The sequence below is a fragment of the Leuresthes tenuis genome, unplaced genomic scaffold (genome assembly GCF_036924035.1).
Source record: "Leuresthes tenuis unplaced genomic scaffold, fLeuTen1.0.hap1 SCAF_16, whole genome shotgun sequence".
Lineage (NCBI taxonomy): Eukaryota > Metazoa > Chordata > Actinopteri > Atheriniformes > Atherinopsidae > Leuresthes > Leuresthes tenuis.
In genome coordinates, this window is record NW_027325370.1 from 2,745,014 (window position 1) to 2,763,101 (window position 18,088).

General features: G+C 43.6%; 2 protein-coding genes across 3 annotated transcripts in view; one reads left to right on the forward strand and one right to left on the reverse strand.

The window, feature by feature from the left end:
* Positions 1–1,214, reverse strand: part of LOC140271275 (type-2 ice-structuring protein-like) — a 32,116-nt gene extending 30,902 nt beyond the window's left edge. The window contains exon 1 of the mRNA XM_072366418.1: positions 1,048–1,214. Coding sequence (XP_072222519.1) covers positions 1,048–1,214 — 167 coding nt within the window. The remainder of the gene's footprint in view (positions 1–1,047) is intronic.
* mthfr (methylenetetrahydrofolate reductase (NAD(P)H)) lies at positions 787–12,925 on the forward strand. 2 transcript variants are annotated; one of them, XM_072367156.1, is made up of 12 exons: positions 787–1,202; positions 1,294–1,552; positions 2,990–3,228; positions 4,571–4,681; positions 4,835–5,028; positions 7,645–7,895; positions 9,602–9,736; positions 9,813–9,993; positions 10,076–10,258; positions 10,331–10,432; positions 10,506–10,625; positions 12,248–12,925. In XM_072367156.1, the coding sequence occupies exons 2-12, from the start codon at positions 1,308–1,310 to the stop codon at positions 12,467–12,469; spliced, it is 1,983 nt and encodes a 660-aa protein (XP_072223257.1). In that variant the 5' UTR covers positions 787–1,202; positions 1,294–1,307; the 3' UTR covers positions 12,470–12,925. The 2 variants fall into 2 exon arrangements, with proteins under 2 accessions (XP_072223257.1, XP_072223258.1); XM_072367157.1 differs by having other exon boundaries at positions 787–1,140.
* Positions 12,926–18,088: the final 5,163 nt, after the last annotated feature.

The following is an 18,088-nucleotide window of genomic DNA, read 5'->3' on the forward strand; positions in this document are numbered from 1 at the left end:
ATAAGGTTTCTAATCTCTAAATTCTGTATTTCAAAAGAAAATGGCTTTTATAATTCTGAATTTGATCAAAAACTAAATCTAATAACTTTAGCCCCTTGTTTTGTTTATTTAATTACATAACCGTTGATGATTTTTTTAATGTATTGTTTGAGAATACAATATAAACGAGGAGAGAGCCCCGTTCTTGTCCCAAAATTAAATTATATTCAGGTCAAATTGCTTATTGAGTCGCTCTGGAATGACAGGGTGCGCTTCTTTTACTCATCCGTGACTTAAAAGAGTTAGAAAAGCCGATATTTATAAGACTCCGCCCTCCACCGGCGTGTGGTTGTGTAGAAATAATGCGAATTCAAATGTTATTGGCTGAAGGAACGTAGTACTCATGCTGCATTCACTGGTAACTTAAAGTTCTGACTTTACAGTTTCACACCAGGAATAATGAAATAAATTGTCTCAAGTTGTCAAATTGCCCAGTTGATGACCTGGTTAAGGGAATATCAGCCCTTAATTCTGTATTATGGTGGCTGAATATACGTAATAAACGAAAATTCTTAGATAATTGTTGATCTTATACAGTTTCAGATAAAGTACCTTTACCATTTCATTTTTTTTGCTTTTATAGATCAGATCAATGAGAGTTTATTGTTAGTTGCAAAACCACAAATCAAACCTGGAGCGTTGGCTCACATATGTCAAAATGATGAGCTTTTTCCAATTGAAAAATTCGCAAATCAAATTTACGAGGGACTTTGAATGGAGCATTATCACATGTTGTTGGTGGGACGTTTTATTTACGGTTGTAGTCTGGGCTTTAACTCGTGGGGTGGGTCGTTGTTTACTCTGCTGCCACAGCTTAAATAAACGCATCTGAGTTAAAGTTGAGGCTCGGGGTGTTCCGATGAAGCTGGGCTTGTTTCGGTGTTTCGCTAAACTACGAGCTAACTTCTTTGTTAGCTAGCCGCAGCATACTCGGCTGGGTTTAAATAGACAGTTGCAGCTGCCATAGTTCGCGCATACATGTGCACATACGTGAGTGGTGTACCTTACTGCAAAGCTTGCATCCGTGTGCGGGAACCAACCGTTTTAACCCGCTCATTGTTAAAGCCTGACGGCGGAACCTGCTGTGAAGTGACGGAGCAGGTAGGACCCGGTGCGGGGGCCACTTTGGGGGTCTGCAGCCACATGAGCAGGACCTCACAAATGTAAATATTCATGTCACTCTCAAAGGTAACAGCCGTTTCTTAACTAAACAGCGAGAATAAAACGTAGTTCTGTCTCTTAATTCCCTGTAAGTGTTATTTGCCATCATGGTGAACCAAGTTCAGCGGGTGGACGGAGGCTGGCAGTCGTGCAAGAGCGACTCCAGCGGGGCCAGCAACAGCGGGGACAGCTCCAAGGAGAGCTCCCGGTGCTCCACGCCGGTGCTGGATGCAGACCGCTCGGACAGGCTTCGGGAGAAGATGCGGAGGAGGACGGAGTCCGGAGACCGGTGGTTCTCGCTGGAGTTCTTCCCTCCTCGCACAGCCAGCGGGGCTGTCAACCTGATCTCCAGGCAGGTTGAATCACAGGTGCTCAGGAAGCCTGGATGTGTCACTGTCCCATCCAGATCCTCTCATGCATTTTTGAGTCGTGTTTGGACCATATTTTCAGAGGGAATTAGTAAGAAAAAAGATCGTGCACTTACACAGATATTAAACATCTGTTTTCAAGGTAAAATATGAAAAGTTCTACAGGTTATTGAACCTGAAGTACTTTGCAAAAACCCTCATTTATTTAAGAACTACCAGGAAAACAGAAAAAAAGGTGCAGAATTAAGGAAGAAAGAGTTTTTTATCAGTTCTCAGCAGCTTTAAAGTGAATATCTGGTCTGAGCTCCTTTATTCTCCAACACAGCCTGAACCCTCTGAGACAAGCTTTCTGTCATTTCTTTAAGGAGTCTTCAGGAATAGTTCTCCAGGCTTCTTGAAGGACATCCCAAAGCTCTTCTTTGGATGTGGGCTGCCTTTTGTTCCGTTCTCTGTCAGATGATCCCACACTGCTTCAATAATGTTGAGGTCCGGGCTCTGGGGAGGATTCATCCCTCCATAAGACCTGTTGCCACTGATTTTCAGTCCACTTCTTGTGTCATTTGGCACAGCTCAGCCTTTTCTCCCTGTTTCCCTTCCTTAAGAACGGCTTCTTGACAGCCACCCTTCCATGGAGACCATTTCTGATGAGGCTTGGGCCAACAGTAGATGGATCAGCTGAAGGTCCAGATGCATCTCTCAGGTCCTGTCAGGTCACAGCTGGATTTTTTCCTCTTTCTTAAGGACATCACTTTCAGATCCTGTTCATCTGCTGGAGATAGTTTTTTAGGCCTGACACTTCTTCTTTTGTCCTCCACTTGTCCAGTTTCCTCAAATGTTTTAAGGACACACTGCACACCATGCTGAGATATGCCAAGTTTTCAGCTAATAGCTCTTTGGGAATCACCTTGTTGCTGCAGAAATCCTATTTTCTGTCTGTCAAACTGTGTTTTCTTTGCTGTTTTTCATAGATGCAGCTAAAGAAATGGGAACAAATGATGTGTCTTTGTGACAAAGTGCCTAAAGATCCAGTTTAAAATGGCTTCTTTGCTAAGTTGTCTGTTCTGTGTCGACACAACACTGGTTCATCCCTTGAGTTAGGAGCCTTTTTTCTGCCTGAATGCTTCATAGCTCAGAGTTAAGTGGCTGAACAAAGAAAAAACACTGAAAATGCTCAGGAACAAGGACTGAAAAAGCAGAAAATGTCCAAAGAAAAACTCTAAAAGAGCTTCAGAAAGCTGCAGAACTGTTGATCAGGACACTTTAAACTAAATTAGGGATGAAACAAGATCTCCATGCTTACATCATCAATTTAAAAAAAATGTATTTGCATATCTGCTTTTTCCATACTTTCCCTTTTTTATTTAATGTTCAGTTCTAAAACTAAACAACAGCTCATATTTTCTGTGAACGCTTCTCGTCAGATTTGACCGGATGGGCTCTGGAGGGCCCCTGTTCATTGACATCACCTGGCACCCTGCGGGGGACCCCGGCTCAGACAAGGAGACCTCCTCCATGATGATTGCCAGCACAGCTGTCAACTACTGTGGTCTGGAGAGCGTCCTCCACCTGACCTGCTGCAACCAATCCAAGGAGAACATTACAGGTTACCTGGCCAAGGCGAAGCACCTGGGGCTCAAGAACATAATGGCTCTGAGGGGAGGTATGATGGCTGGCTCTTTATCACACTTCGCTTTGAATAGACACGACGTGTCATTTTAAGACCATTTTGTTCCTGTAACATACGTATATTAAAGGTTTATAACACCTTTTCAAAGTGCTTTCACTTTTTAAAGCTGTGTCTGATGCTAACAATGTTAGCTAACAACAATGTTAGCTAACAACATGTTAGCTAACAAAGCTAACAATAAGCTACATAGAAGAAACCCACTGGTCCGACTCTGTCAGAGGTGACAGAGTAGAGAAAGTTGGGCTCTCAGCCCACTTTTGGCTCCGTTCATACATAAGAGGCAGCACTTTCTCCTTTAAAATGTGTCTTCACTTTCCACCACTTCCAGAAAATGAATTGGATTTAAAGATATTAAACTTTCTAATCTCCAAAACAGGATTATTTTACGTTATATTTGGTATAAAAACACACAAACGTGACATAAATACAGATAGTTACGCTATTGATCCCAGAGGGAAATAGGTTAGCATGTAGCTGTAAGTTAGCGGTTAGCTGTAAGTTAGCAGCAGATGCTAGCAAACAACGCTTTCTCATCACCAGTGATGGACCAAGCTGGAGATGTGCAGAATCAGAGCAGCTCGTTAAATGAGGAACTTTCAAACAAAGGGGAGCTGCAATAAAAAGACCAGGGTTGTGTTTTTGGGGAGTTTTACACCTGCTGCTGGCTTCAGACGCCCTGATATATGCTCCCAGGAACAGGAAGAAGGGATTTTTACTGTAACGTAATATACGTGTAACATGCGTATATTAAAGGTTTATAACACCTTTTCAAAGAGCCTTCACTTTTTAAAGCTGTGTCTGATGCTCAGTGAGGATCCTCCTCTGAGCTCTGGACCAGTAAAGAGTTGTTACTGTAGCTCTGGTTTTTGGGGGCTGGGGCCAAGGCTGTGCTGTTCAGAACAGACAGAACTGTTTCAAAGTTGGGCTCTGGGGCCATTTTTGGCTCCGTTCATACATAAGAGGCAGCACTTCCTCCTTTAAAATGTGTCTTCACTTTCCACCACTTCCAGAAAATGAATTAGATTTAAAGATATTAAACTTTCTAATCTCCAGAACAGGATTATTTTACATTATATTTGGTATAAAAACACACAAACGTGACATAAAAAGGATGCTGCGGCCCTTCTCTAACATGGTCAGTGATGTTATTCCATCTTTTACTGATCAGAGATCAGCTCCAACTGTTCACTGAACCTGCAGATTTGTGTCGGCTTTGTTGAAAACCTGTAAAGATGCAACATCAGAGTGAGAATAAAACTATAAAATGGCGCCCGGGAGCCTCATTGAACACGGCTGCCGTCTGATACCTCCACAGACCCGGTGGGAGACGACTGGGAGGAAGAGGACGGCGGCTTCAACTACGCCATCGACCTCGTGAAACACATCCGATCAGAGTTTGACGAATACTTTGACATCTGTGTTGCTGGTATGTTTTTTACACTGAAGTCATGAATATTTAAAAGAACAAAACAGGAAATATCTTTGCTTCTTACCGTCTGCAGAGAAATTAAGTGAAAATAAATGTAGGAATCGCTGCATTTTCTCTGGATGAACAGTCTCCATTCCCCCCCCCCTCCAGGCTACCCCACCGGCCACCCTGAGGCCGGCAGCTATGAGGAGGACCTCAGGCACCTGAAGGAGAAGGTGGACGCTGGAGCAGACTTTGTCATCTCTCAGCTGTTTTTCAGGGCCGACACCTTCCTCAAGTTTCTGGATGACTGCAGGGCGATTGGCATCACCTGCCCCATCCTGCCGGGAATCTTCCCCATACAGGTAACTCACTGCTTCTTCTTGGAAAAGAACATTTACCCAGGAAACCTGCGGCTTATTGCCTTCGGGGGGCTGCCGCAGCTTAAGATGGAAGCTACTGTATTTGTCGTTCAGATTACTGCAGTTGACTGGTCGTTCATTTCATGCCACAGTGCACCGGCACCTTTGATGTATTTGCTGTAAGTACGGTTTTAATTGGGCTCACAGTGGTTATGTGGCGTTTGTGCTGTTTAGGTGGTCTAATGTTACAAGTTGAGCACCTCAAGATAAACGGTTATTGCTGGAGCTGGGAAAAAATATCACGATATTTATTCTTATATCAGTCTATCGATATATATATATATGGGGTCGCTAACTTTTAGCGTCCACTTGAACCTCTTATTTTCCACGGTGCTTAAGGGCAGCATGTCTTTTGCAATAGATCAACAAGCTGCTGCACTTGTAATATCACGGTGTCTCTTAGATTTTTGTGTCATATTTTCTGGATAAAGCAGACTCTGGGCTCTGTGGCACAGTTATTGTGTGTCTATAAAAGTTTGCATTCATGCTCAAACGGGTGGAGCCGCTTCAGGTGATGAAACAGATTAGCAGTATTCCCCGTCTCTGTCGGAACATGTGCTCGATATAATTTGCAGCGCACGCTACTCTCTTTCGTGACTCCGACTTAAAAAAAACCCAAAATACCTCCAGACCACCGAACCTTTCAGGCCCTTCTTATCAACGATGTCTTTCCTTACGCCTTGGGCTGCGTCTTCCATCGTTTCTTCACTCATTTTCTTTTTTTATACGGCTGCAGCAGCACAAAGAAACACGACTCTATTCCAGCCACGTGATTGGTTCAGCACGGCACAACTCTCGCTGTCATTGGCTGTTCGTGTCGTCTGTCAAAAGATGGACGAATGTAATCTATTTTTCCTCGGTAGCCATCGTTTTATCGCCCAGCCCCAGTTATTGCCCCTGAAAATGAAAGAGTAAACAAAGTGGAGATAGTTTGTCTTCCTGATGGTGGATTGAACTGTTCCTTCGTCGGTCTCACCAGGCTTCCTGCTTTCTTTTGTTCTTTGTTTCCTGGCGTTAGCTCCTCTAACAATAAACTTATTAGTGTTTTTACTCAGATGATCTATAAACGATGGACGTGCCGCTCTTGTTGTGCTGTGGTTTGTCAGGATTGATTGATTTGTATGAGCTGCCGATGAATCCAAAGGTGTTTCTCTGGAACTTAGGGAGTTTTTAGAAGGAAAATTGGAGTTGTTGCACCTCCATCTAAAGCAGTTTATATCAGAGATATTCTTCTTTCTCTTGGTACAGCAGCCCAGAGGGGACAAACCAAACTGTGGCTCGTGTTTGACATGCAGCACCTGCAAGAAGTTTCCAACTCTGAAACACCACAGGTCTCTATGTAGATACAGATAGTTACTCTATTGATCCCAGAGGGAAACAGGTTAGCATGTAGCTGTAAGTTAGCATGTAGCTGTAAGTTAGCAGCAGATGCTAGCAAACAATGTTTTCTCATCAACAGTGATGGACCAAGCTGGAGATGTGCAGAATCAGAGCAGCTCGTTAAATGAGGAACTTTCAAACGAAGGGGAGCTGCAATAAAAAGACCAGGGTTGTGTTTTTGGGGAGTTTTACACCTGCTGCTGGCTTCAGACGCCCTGATATATGCTCCCAGGAGCAGGAAGAAGGGATTTTTACTGAATATGCCACCGTTAATGTTTTTTAAATCTTCTTCTTTGAGGACAGCTGTGCAGACATCGTGTTCTATTAACAAGAATCTCTTTCAATCAACAGATGCCTCAACAAAAGTTAGCAGTGTTGTGCCGAGTTAAGCCGTTTGTGTGCAGGAAACTGGGCTGATTGTATTCATTCAGTCCATATTTCTGTGTCTTTAAGGAAAGGCTGCGGCCGGCTTCACACCTGGAGTGTGTTCAGCTGCCATGTTAACAGGTCGGAGCATCCACATCGTCTGGAGTTTCACTTTTTCACCAAAGAAATAAGCATCAGGAATGCAGTTCTCAGAAAAATACACCTTTGTTGGTCATATTATTCGTTATATTGACCTCAGATCAGCAGCGAGCAACATGTCCCTGATGATAAAAGCACAGGTTTTTTGTTGGTTTCAACTGTCTCAAGCTTGTTAACCTTCATTTCTGCAGTTTTTGAGTCATCATACGGGCGTTTATGGCCCTTACCAGAGCTAAAAATGATGAAAAGTCAGTGCAGCAGCTCTTTGCAGCAGCATGAAGCGTGTGGGAGGCCTTTATTTACTTCACCTGGTACTTATTGGTAGGATGCGTTGTCCTATTTTTTTATGAGGAAAGTTGGAGTGGTGCTCGTGAACACTTTGTAACCCGTCACTCTCTTTCCTGTTTTATTATTTATATAATTCTTGTTCAGCTAAAAGGTTTGTCTCTTTTTTTTTGTTATTCGTCTCTTTACTTTTAACTGCTCTTAAACCAGAGCCAGAAATTGGGCATAAATTCAGTAAAAAAGCTGCTTAAATGCCTCATCAAAGACCAGTGCCCATCTACAGCTAACTGGTGTATGTGTGGCCTTTAAGATAAGATGATCTATCAGGAGAACCACAGGAATAATCCAGCACTTCTGTTTCTGCTCCAGGGTTACCACTCATTACGTCAGCTTGTAAAGCTTTCCAAGCTCGAGATACCAGAGGAGATCACCAAAGTCATTGAACCCATCAAAGACAACGACGCTGCTATCCGTAACTACGGCATCCATCAGGCGGTGGAGATGTGCCGCATGCTGCTGGACACCGGGAAAGTGCCAGGCCTCCACTTCTACACTCTGAATCGAGAGGTCGCGACCATGGAGGTGCTCCGACAGCTGGGCCTCTGGACCGAAGACCCCAGGTCAGTCCAGGAACTCGCTGCTGCCGCCAGCAAATGTGTCAAAAAGCTTAGAGTTTTCTAAAATGCAACAAAAGTTTAGTTTGTAATGTGTTAATGGAGTTGAATCTTTGTTTAAAAGACAAAAATCCAAGGGAATGATGTTCGTTATCTTCACTGATCGGCTTCGCTGCATTTAGAGAACGGAAACAAATCTGGATTTAATGCAGCAAAACGCTCAAATAAAAGGTGTGATAAAAGCAAAGAAACAGATCTGGAAGCTTCTCCAAGCAGCAGGTTACCTGCTGACAGGTGAGGGTGTCAGGATTGGGTATAAAAGCAGCTTCCACCAAAGGTTCAGCCTCTCCAACAAGGATGGGTCGTGGCTCACCGCTTTGTGCCAAACTCCATCAGAGAATCATCAATAAGTTCAGGAAATATTCCTCAGAGTCAGACTGGAAAGAACTTTGGTCTTTCAGCATCTACAGAGCAGAATATTGGGAACAGATTCAGGGAGTCTGGGGAAGTCTCAGTGTGGAAAGGCCAAGGACAGAAAGCCCTGTTGGATGAGCTCGGAGCCCTCAGGCAGCACTGCAGGAGAAACCGTCAGGCCACCATGATCCATACAGCCACATGGGCTCAGGAGGAGCTGGGAAAAGCATTTCCACTCAACACAGTCCACGGCTGCATCCAGAAATGTGAGCTGAAGCTGCATCACACCAGGAGGAAGCCATATATCAGCTCTGAGCAGAACCACGGCCCAGTTCTCTGGACTCCAGCTCATCTCAGAGGGACAGAAAGACAGTGGACACGTGTTCTGTGGGCAGATGAGTCCACGTTTCAGCTGCTTCTGGGAAAAACTGCTGAGAAAGAGCATCCAGCTGTTCTCAGAGGAAGGTTTAAAGCAGCGTCTGTGATGGTCTGGGGCTGCAGCAGAGTCCATGGCATGGAGGGCTTCATCTGGGTGAAGGTACCACTGATGCACAGCTGGATGTTGGAGTTCTGCAGAGACAGATGCTGCCATCAAGGTGCCGTCTTTTCCCGGGAGGTCTGTGGTTATTTCAGCAGGACGATGCCAGACCTCATTCTGCAGGACTTCCAGCAGCTTCAGACACACAGAGTGTGTGAGCTCGGCTGCCTGCCTGCAGTCCACATCTGTCTCCTGCTCCAGATGTTGGAGCATCATGAAGAGGAGAACCAGACAACCAGGGACTGCTGAGCAGCTGGAATCTGGGATTCAGCAGGAATGGACTCAGATTCCTGTGAAAAACTCAGCTCAAAGCGTTAAAAAGAGTCATTAAAGGAAGCTGAAGGAACACGACATGATTTGTTTCTGTTTTTCTAAATGCTCTGAAGTTAGTCAGTGAGAATCAGTCAATTATTTCTATGTTATTGGTTTGAAACTTTAACAGAAACAAATGACAGATTTCTCTCTTAGTCTTTTTCACCAGGATTAAAAGTAATGCTTGAATCACCAGTTAAAACAATTAAAAAAACTTCCCGTGAAGTCTCTTATTGATCATTCTTTAAACGGTCCTTAAACGACGAGAACCAATCAGAGCAGAGGAAACCCCAGACCCCGTCGCCACCTCCGGAGACTGCGTTTAGTTCAGCAACTTGAGCTGTTTCTGTTTCTGAAGCTTTCTGGTCTCACCACACAGATTTCTAAGATATTAGATGAGTTTAGTTTGAAACTGGTCCAGAGTCTCAGAACTTGTCTCCTGTGCCAGGCGGCCTCTTCCCTGGGCAGTGAGTGCCAATCCCAAACGGAGGGTGGAGGATGTCCGACCCATCTTCTGGGCCTCCAGGCCCAAGAGCTACATCTACAGAACCCAGGACTGGGACGAGTTCCCCAACGGCAGATGGTAGGCCAATAAATGGTTGGAAAACATTCCTTTTTATGTTATACAAGCACTGACTTCCTTGAAATGTTGTCTTCAGGGGAAACTCGTCTTCTCCAGCTTTTGGCGAGTTAAACGACTATTATCTCTTCTACCTGAAGAGCAAATCGTCAAAAGATGCGCTTCTGCAGATGTGGGGTGAGGAGCTGTTAAGTGAACAAAGTGTTTACGAGGTTTTCACCAACTACATCACAGCCCAGACCAACCGAAGCGGACACAAGGTAGACGAGACCCTGAATCTGAGTGCGAGCCATCAGGGTGGATGTGACTCAGACAGCAGACAGACTTTGTCTTGTTTCACAGGTGATGTGTTTGCCGTGGAACGACGAGCCTCTGGCCCCAGAGACCAACCTGCTGAAGGACGAGCTGGAGAAGGTGAACAAGCGAGGAGTCCTCACCATCAACTCTCAGCCCAGCATCAACGGCAAACCTTCCACAGACCCCATAGTCGGCTGGGGACCTGCAGGCGGCTACGTCTTCCAGAAGGTGGAAATCTTCTTTTCGGGAGTTTTTCTGCTTTTGGCGGATGTGTTGCTTCAGTCTTCTTGTTTCCAACAGGCTTATCTGGAGTTTTTCACCTCCAGTGAGAATGTGACGGCTCTCCTTAAAGTGCTGAAGAAGTACGAGCCCCGCGTGAACTACCACATCGTTAACGTGCACGTAAGTTTGAGCAGCATCTGTATCTGTATCGCTCAGTATCTCAGGGGACTGCACTGAATGCTCGTCTGTGCAGGGAAGCAACATGACAAACGCCCACGAGATGCAGCCGAACGCCGTCACATGGGGGATCTTCCCCGGCCGGGAGATCGTTCAGCCCACCGTCGTGGACCCAGTCAGCTTCATGTACTGGAAGGTAGGATTGTCCTGAAATTTAAAATGTTTTACTGCCTGTTAACGGAAGAAGCTTCACCCCCTAAAGTCCACCATCCTCACATCAGACTGAAGGTCGTTGTGACAAACATGAGCGATGCTTCTGCTAACTGGAGCAGAGGAGGAACACCTGGACCCTTTACATCAGGGGTCGGGAACCTTTTTGACTAAGAAAAAAAATTTGGAAATTTATTTCAATGAGAGCCATATAATATATTTTAGTAGCTCTTGGCACGCTTTCTTTCTGCTGATGCAAAGGTAGCATGGCGCGTGTTTTTCGACCGTTTCATCGATGTAATTTTGTCTTTGCAAATTAGACACACCGCAGAATTTGCTCTCTCCACAAAGGCGAATTCTTCAGTCCATTCGGCCTGAAATGTACGATACTCTTTTTTTCTTTTCGCCATCTTCTTGGTCGAAGGGTTAGCTTTGAGCTAATGACCGAGCAGACTGATTCAAAAGGGGGCGTTTACCTGTTTTACGCTGCCAACGTAGTCCAGTATCATCCAATTAAAATAATGGACAATTGCTCCTGCAGCCCTGAACAGGACATGAAAAATCGATGGATGGATTAAAACAAGTGAGAATATTTAGTTTTATCTGCGAGCCAGATGCAGTCATCAAAAGAGCCACACCTGGCTCGCGAGCCATAGGTTCCCGACCCCTGTTTTACATCATAGGTGTCAAACTCTGAGGCAGTTTCAAATTAATATTAGAGCTGGCCCGCCAGTATTATACGGCTGGAACACCGCATTCACCGCTTATACTACAAATCCCATAATGCTTTGCTGTTGTTTTGGCGCGTCAGTTAGGACAGAGGCAGACACGCCCCCTCCTCTGAGTCAGTAGCATCTATGCTAGCGGTCTTCTTGTGCCTCACTTCACTTCGACCTCAAACCACAGCTGTCACTGTTACCTACCAAAAAATGGCCAAAAGAAAGGCAGAAAATAGAACTTTTCTAGACATTTTAGGACATCCTCAGGATCAGGCTTCAGCGTCATGCCTCAGATGAAAAGGTGTCACACTCCCACCAAAAGGCTTCATAAAAAAACTTTTCACAATGAACGGCTCAATGTCAGACTCAACGGCTTCAGCTCAAACGTTATTATAACAATATGAGACGACACTATGAAACGAAACACCAGGACAAATATAAGGACCTGGACCCAGCTCAAAGGAGCCAGAAAGTAAAGGAGATGAAAAGAGGTTTATGTTGTTTTATTTTCACATTTATTAGCCTGTGTAAGAAGCTAATTTTGACATAAATCAGAAGGCTGCAAACAGAAAGGAGGCATTCACTTTTTACTTTAATTTAATTTAATATGCCATTTATATGTTTTTATTATTATTATTATTAGCAACTCATTTTTGCAGCCTGGACTTTATTTATAGACTTTAAAGTTATATAAGCCTTGTTCAGTATTCACTGTTAAATCAAAACTTGTTGGGTTCCATATTTAAAGGTTAATTTGTTCCTTGGCCCTCTGTGTATTTGAGTTTGACCCCCCTGCTTTACATTAGGAGTTAATAAGGCTTCGTGTTAACAGCGAGTCTCATCTGCAGGCGTGTGTTTATCCCCTCAGCCTCTCCTTATCTTTTCTCAGGACGAGGCCTTTGCCTTGTGGATCGAGCAGTGGGCCAAACTCTACGAAGACGAGTCCCCCTCGCGAATGATCGTCAAGTACATCCATGACAACTACTTCCTGGTCAACCTGGTGGATAACGACTTTCCTCTGGAGAACTGTCTGTGGCAGGTCATCGATGACATGTTCGAGCTCATCGACTTGCCTCCAGAGCCTCTGAGCCACGAGGCGGCGGCTGAATAAACTCTAATTTCACATGTTTTTAGAAACGAATAACACTGTCGAACTCTTACACTTGTTGTGTTTTCTAATAATGTGCCTTATACAATGAAGCCTGAGTAGGATATATATATCTTAACGTTATTTTTAAGCTTTTTTTATAGACGTTTGTAGATGTTTTGGGTGAGTAAGAAACGTTGTGGCAAAAGAAACTGTAGAAACCTGATGAGGAGCTTCATCCTATGCAGAGAACAAGTGCTCTTACAGAAATGTCTGAACAACAAAAAACCCTCAAAATGAATTGTGAACATGCCTTTTTTTTGTTTGTATTAACGAAAAAGGAGTTTTGGTTTTCTCTAATTTCCTTTTTCCGTTTGAGGGCGTTGAGTTTTAATCATGTGTCGTTAGGGAAGATGATGAGATCCGATGTTTACGCACTGCTGTAGAGCTCCACAGCGGCTTCAAGATAAGTTATTATTCTCACGTAGCAGTAAAATGTGTCATTTTCAGCATTTAATATGTTTTCTATGTTCTCCTGTGAATAAAATGTTGGTTTGTGATGTTTTCAAATCATTCCTCTGTTTTATTTACATTTTACACAGCTTTTTCCTGGGGTTGTCTTCAGTCAGTAGGATGATAATCAGGTGTAAAGAAATGAATAAAAATAGGATCTGGGGCGACTCGACACCTCAGCTTGGGGTCTTTCCTTCCCACCTACAACTGAATTAAGGCATTTAACGCCCTAAAAGTTGTTGTGATCATGCATAAATGAGATTTCTGAGAACCTCCACCCGTCCATCTGCAGTGTGAGGGAGTGAGACACAATGAGCAGACTCCAGTTTGTCCGGTTTGGAAACTGGGAAGTGAGAGAACATCATATGAGGAAACATCTGTTGATATAATCCCTTAATTCCTAGCACCTCAGACAGCTCCTCAGGTATAAAACAGTATGTGGCAGTAATTTCAGCACCAACTGCAAACTTTTTCTGTCTATTTTTAGGTCATTCGTGAGCAGAAAGTTCGAAAATTCCTAAGATATTAATTTCTTAAATACCTCTTTAGGTTTGTGTCCCCCTGTTCATGGAATAAAAAACTCAGAAACCAACTTGTTATTGAATTCACTGAGAAGACCATCCATCACCCAGGTCTAGATGTGTTAATAATAAGTAATCAGCTTCTTCAACGATCACTGCCTCTGAATATAACCAAAGGTACAAAGGCCAGGCCAATAACACTGCAGCAGGCACGGTGGGGATTTTCCTCTCATTGAGTAATCACCTGTCAGCAACTGAACTGGCAAATTACGACCATGTGGATGAATGGCGTGAGGTGGTGTAGATAAGTGTGACACACATGACCTGAGTTACCTGCATCAGAGAGACTGCGGTGGCCTGATGGAAAGATACTGAACTCTGCAGACTGCATGATGCGGTGAATTCAGATTTATTCTAATGTTATTCATGAGCCCTTTTCTCTAGCTCTCTATCGGTTTCACACTGAACAAAGCCAGTCTTGATTAGTTTAGTTTCACTTTAAAAACAACAGCAGGTCATACGACCTGATAATGTTGTGATATTTAAAAAAAAAACAGTGATAAACTGGAAAAACTCCCCATTTAAGTGAATATAATGATGCATGAACACAATGAGTCTCAGATCAGCAGCTCCTGAAGATGTTTCTAAGACTGTAACAGAGGATAAAAAAGGTTAACTCATGTTGCTCCAGCTGTAAACAGGACTGATCTTTCCTCTCCTAAAGATCTCATAGTTGGATATTAGTTGGATATAGCTGCAGCCAGAGTTCTGATGAGATCTAACAGCAGAGATCATGTTTCTACAGTTTTAGCTTCTCTTCATTGGCTCCCTGTTAGATTCAGAATAGAATTTAAGATTCTTCTCCTCGCAAATAAAGCTCTTAATGACCGAGCTCCATCACATCTTAAAGATCTCACAGTTGGATATTTCCCCAACAGAGCACTTTGCTCTCAGGCTGCAGGTTTCCTTGTTGTTCCCAGAGTTTCTAAAAGCAGAATGGGAGGCAGAGCCTTCAGTTATCAGGCCCCTAAAAGCAGAATGGGAGGCAGAGCCTTCAGTTATCAGGCCCCTAAAAGCAGAATGGGAGGCAGAGCCTTCAGTTATCAGGCCCCTAAAAGCAGAATGGGAGGCAGAGCCTTCAGTTATCAGGCCCCTAAAAGCAGAATGGGAGGCAGAGCCTTCAGTTATCAGGCCCCTAAAAGCAGAATGGGAGGCAGAGCCTTCAGTTATCAGGCCCCTAAAAGCAGAATGGGAGGCAGAGCCTTCAGTTAGCAGGCCCCTAAAAGCAGAATGGGAGGCAGAGCCTTCAGTTATCAGGCCCCTAAAAGCAGAATGGGAGGCAGAGCCTTCAGTTATCAGGCCCCTAAAAGCAGAATGGGAGGCAGAGCCTTCAGTTATCAGGCCCCTAAAAGCAGAATGGGAGGCAGAGCCTTCAGTTATCAGGCCCCTAAAAGCAGAATGGGAGGCAGAGCCTTCAGTTATCAGGCCCCTAAAAGCAGAATGGGAGGCAGAGCCTTCAGTTATCAGGCCCCTCTCTGTGGAACCAGCTGCCAGTTTGGCTTCAGGAAGCAGACACCCTCTCTACCTTTAAGATCAGGCTGAAACTTTCCTTTCTGATAAAGCTTATAGTTAGGGATGGAACATCCCATAGTTCTGCTGCTATAGGCCCAGCCTGCTGGGGGAGCTCCCATGATGCACCTCTCCTCCCTCCATGTACAGATGACATCATTGCTGTCATTAACTTGTGTTTCTCTCTCTCAGCAGGTGTCTCTGGCCTGGTGTTACGCTGCTTGTTGTCCCCTCTTTCCTGTCCTCTCAGCCCCTGCTGGTCCAGGCAGATGGACCCTTCCTGGTTCTGGTTCTGATGGAGGTTCCTTCCTGGTTCTGGTTCTGATGGAGGTTTCTTCCTGTTAAAAGGGAGTTTTTTTCTCTCCACAGTCGCCTCGTGCAGCTCAGGACGGGGGATTGGACCAGAGAGATCAGCTCAATCAGCTCTGTATGAATTTGAGTAATTTGGAATTTAATGAAATTGATTTAACCGGATTATAACTTTATTAGTGTATAAGTGCCTTAAAATGATGGCGTTATTTAAACAAAACTGAATTGAATCGACTGTAACCCTGAAAATGGGACTGAAAATGCATCCTATTTCAGTTCTGATATTTTATGTATTTGTTTTACTATGTAATCAGGATGCAGCTCTCGCTTATTCCACTTCATGAAATATTTCATCAGCCAACACTTACATGCTGTTACAGAGTCCTCTGACTCACTCTGACCCAGTGAAGCCTTCTGTTTGTCTCCCTTATTCAGTCTGTGATAAGATTAACTTCTTTCCAAATGATCATTAAAGAGTAAAAATAAAACGAACTCGATCAAATCTGGGTCACATCTTTATACTTTGGAGGAGATGAAAGTTCAACTGTTCCATAAGATGTGTGTCTGGTTAAAGTCCAACTTGGGATCCAGCCTCAGACGTGACCTCCAGCGTGGGCTTTAAGAACTTTCTGAACTTTGAGACCAGCACAGCTGCTTCCTCCACAGCACATGGATTTATATTCAACAGTATGGCTGCTTTTTGTTCAAATGTTGCATCAGAGTGACATGCTCAGCACAAAACACTTCATTCATTATCATTCAACCAGTTTGCAGCTCCAGCCCAACAGGGGCGTCGGGTTCCAACACACATGCTTCTTGTCAGATGTAATTGATTCTCAGGATCAATGTTGGCCTGAATTTATCGTGACAATATATCAATCCATCCAGTTATGTCCCTCGCTATCCGAGTGTTTGACATGTCACTGATGATAACACGCAGCAGAGTGAGGAAAACCCTGAAATCAAAGCAGCTAAGCTAAAATCCTTCTTATATGAGATAGTTTTTTAGGCCTGACACTTCTTCTTTTGTCCTCCACTTGTCCAGTTTCCTCAAATGTTTTAAGGACACACTGCACACCATGCTGAGATATGCCAAGTTTTCAGCTAATAGCTCTTTGGGAATCACCTTGTTGCTGCAGAAATCCTATTTTCTGTCTGTCAAACTGTGTTTTCTTTGCTGTTTTTCATAGATGCAGCTAAAGAAATGGGAACAAATTATGTGTCTTTGTGACAAAGTGCCTAAAGATCCAGTTTAAAATGGCTTCTTTGCTAAGTTGTCTGTTCTGTGTCGACACAACACTGGTTCATCCCTTGAGTTAGGAGCCTTTTTTCTGCCTGAATGCTTCATAGCTCAGAGTTAAGTGGCTTAACAAAGAAAAAACACTGAAAATGCTCAGGTACAAGGACTGAAGATGAGGGAAAAAGCAGAAAATGTCCAAAGAAAAACTGTGAAAGAAAGCTGCAGAAGTCTGGCTGCTTGGAAGGAAACAAAGAAATAAGAGGCGTCTCAACACTGTTGCAGAGTAATACAGAGTATCCTCAGCCATTAGCGCCCTCCTGTGGTCATTTTGTGGTAGAACACAGCTCAGGACAAGCTTACCTTCCAGTACATGAAGCCGACTGGGTCCACAACAGTGGGAAGACATCACATTCTTGTACTGTGGGATGCTGTGACAGCGATATGTTCCACAGGTGAGCTTCATAAAGCAATAAACCAGACTTATTTTGATTAGTCTAATTCTTGGACAGTATATTTGGTTCCATAAAACCAGCTCATCATAGTTCAAGCTCAGTTCCTGTGGCAGCTTGAGCTGGGAAACCAACGTGGTCTGGGGCAGGGAAGTTGCCAAGCTAACCCTGAGCTGCTACCTTTCCAGATTTCCTCCAACCTGACACTTACCATCCGTCTGGCCTACAAGTTTTGAATTGGCCTATATGCAATGTCATATTAAACATTTAGACTCCAGCCTCTACAACAAAGTCTCAGCTGAAGTTCCTGGACCTGAGCCTCATGCAGATGACTCCAAAAAGAGAATCTGGATTGTTGGGGCGATTTGGCAACTTTAAATAACAACAATGACGCATTTCTTTGGGTATTTTTTTTCCAGCCCTTGAGTTAATCCTTTGCTCTGCAAAAATTTAATAACACTTGATTTGACACAGGTTTTATTCTCTAAAAGATCAAACTCACTGTGCAGTATGACTGTGGGAAAGGATAAATCACAGCACATCTCAGACTCCATAAAAGTCTTCCTGTACAGCCAGAATATGGAGGCTAACTTAGCAACCCTGGCATTTCACGCATGAATGTAATATTCAATTTAAGATATAAAAATCAATATACATTTCCTGGAATTAATAAGAAGTTAAAAACAGAAATACACTAAGTGAAAAGGAATGCTGATGCCAGTCAGTTCATCACAAGTGAACACACACGTTGGCTAAAATATGACATTTTATAACATAAAACACTCTGCATTCCCTTTTAAAACAGCCTATAAACAGAAATACATACAGTAATGACAATAAAAATTAGACAGTAAATTAAATAAATAAACAATAACTTTATGAAAGACTTGTACATCCAAACCGTTTCTGCTCCTAAAGCAAAATAAACTCAGTCAAAGGGGATGTTGAGCCCATGTGAGACGAAGCTGTGTTAATGTGGTCCTGAATTAATGCTTCAGTGTCAGACCGATGCTTCCCTGTTATTCTCTTATTGTATAATGCA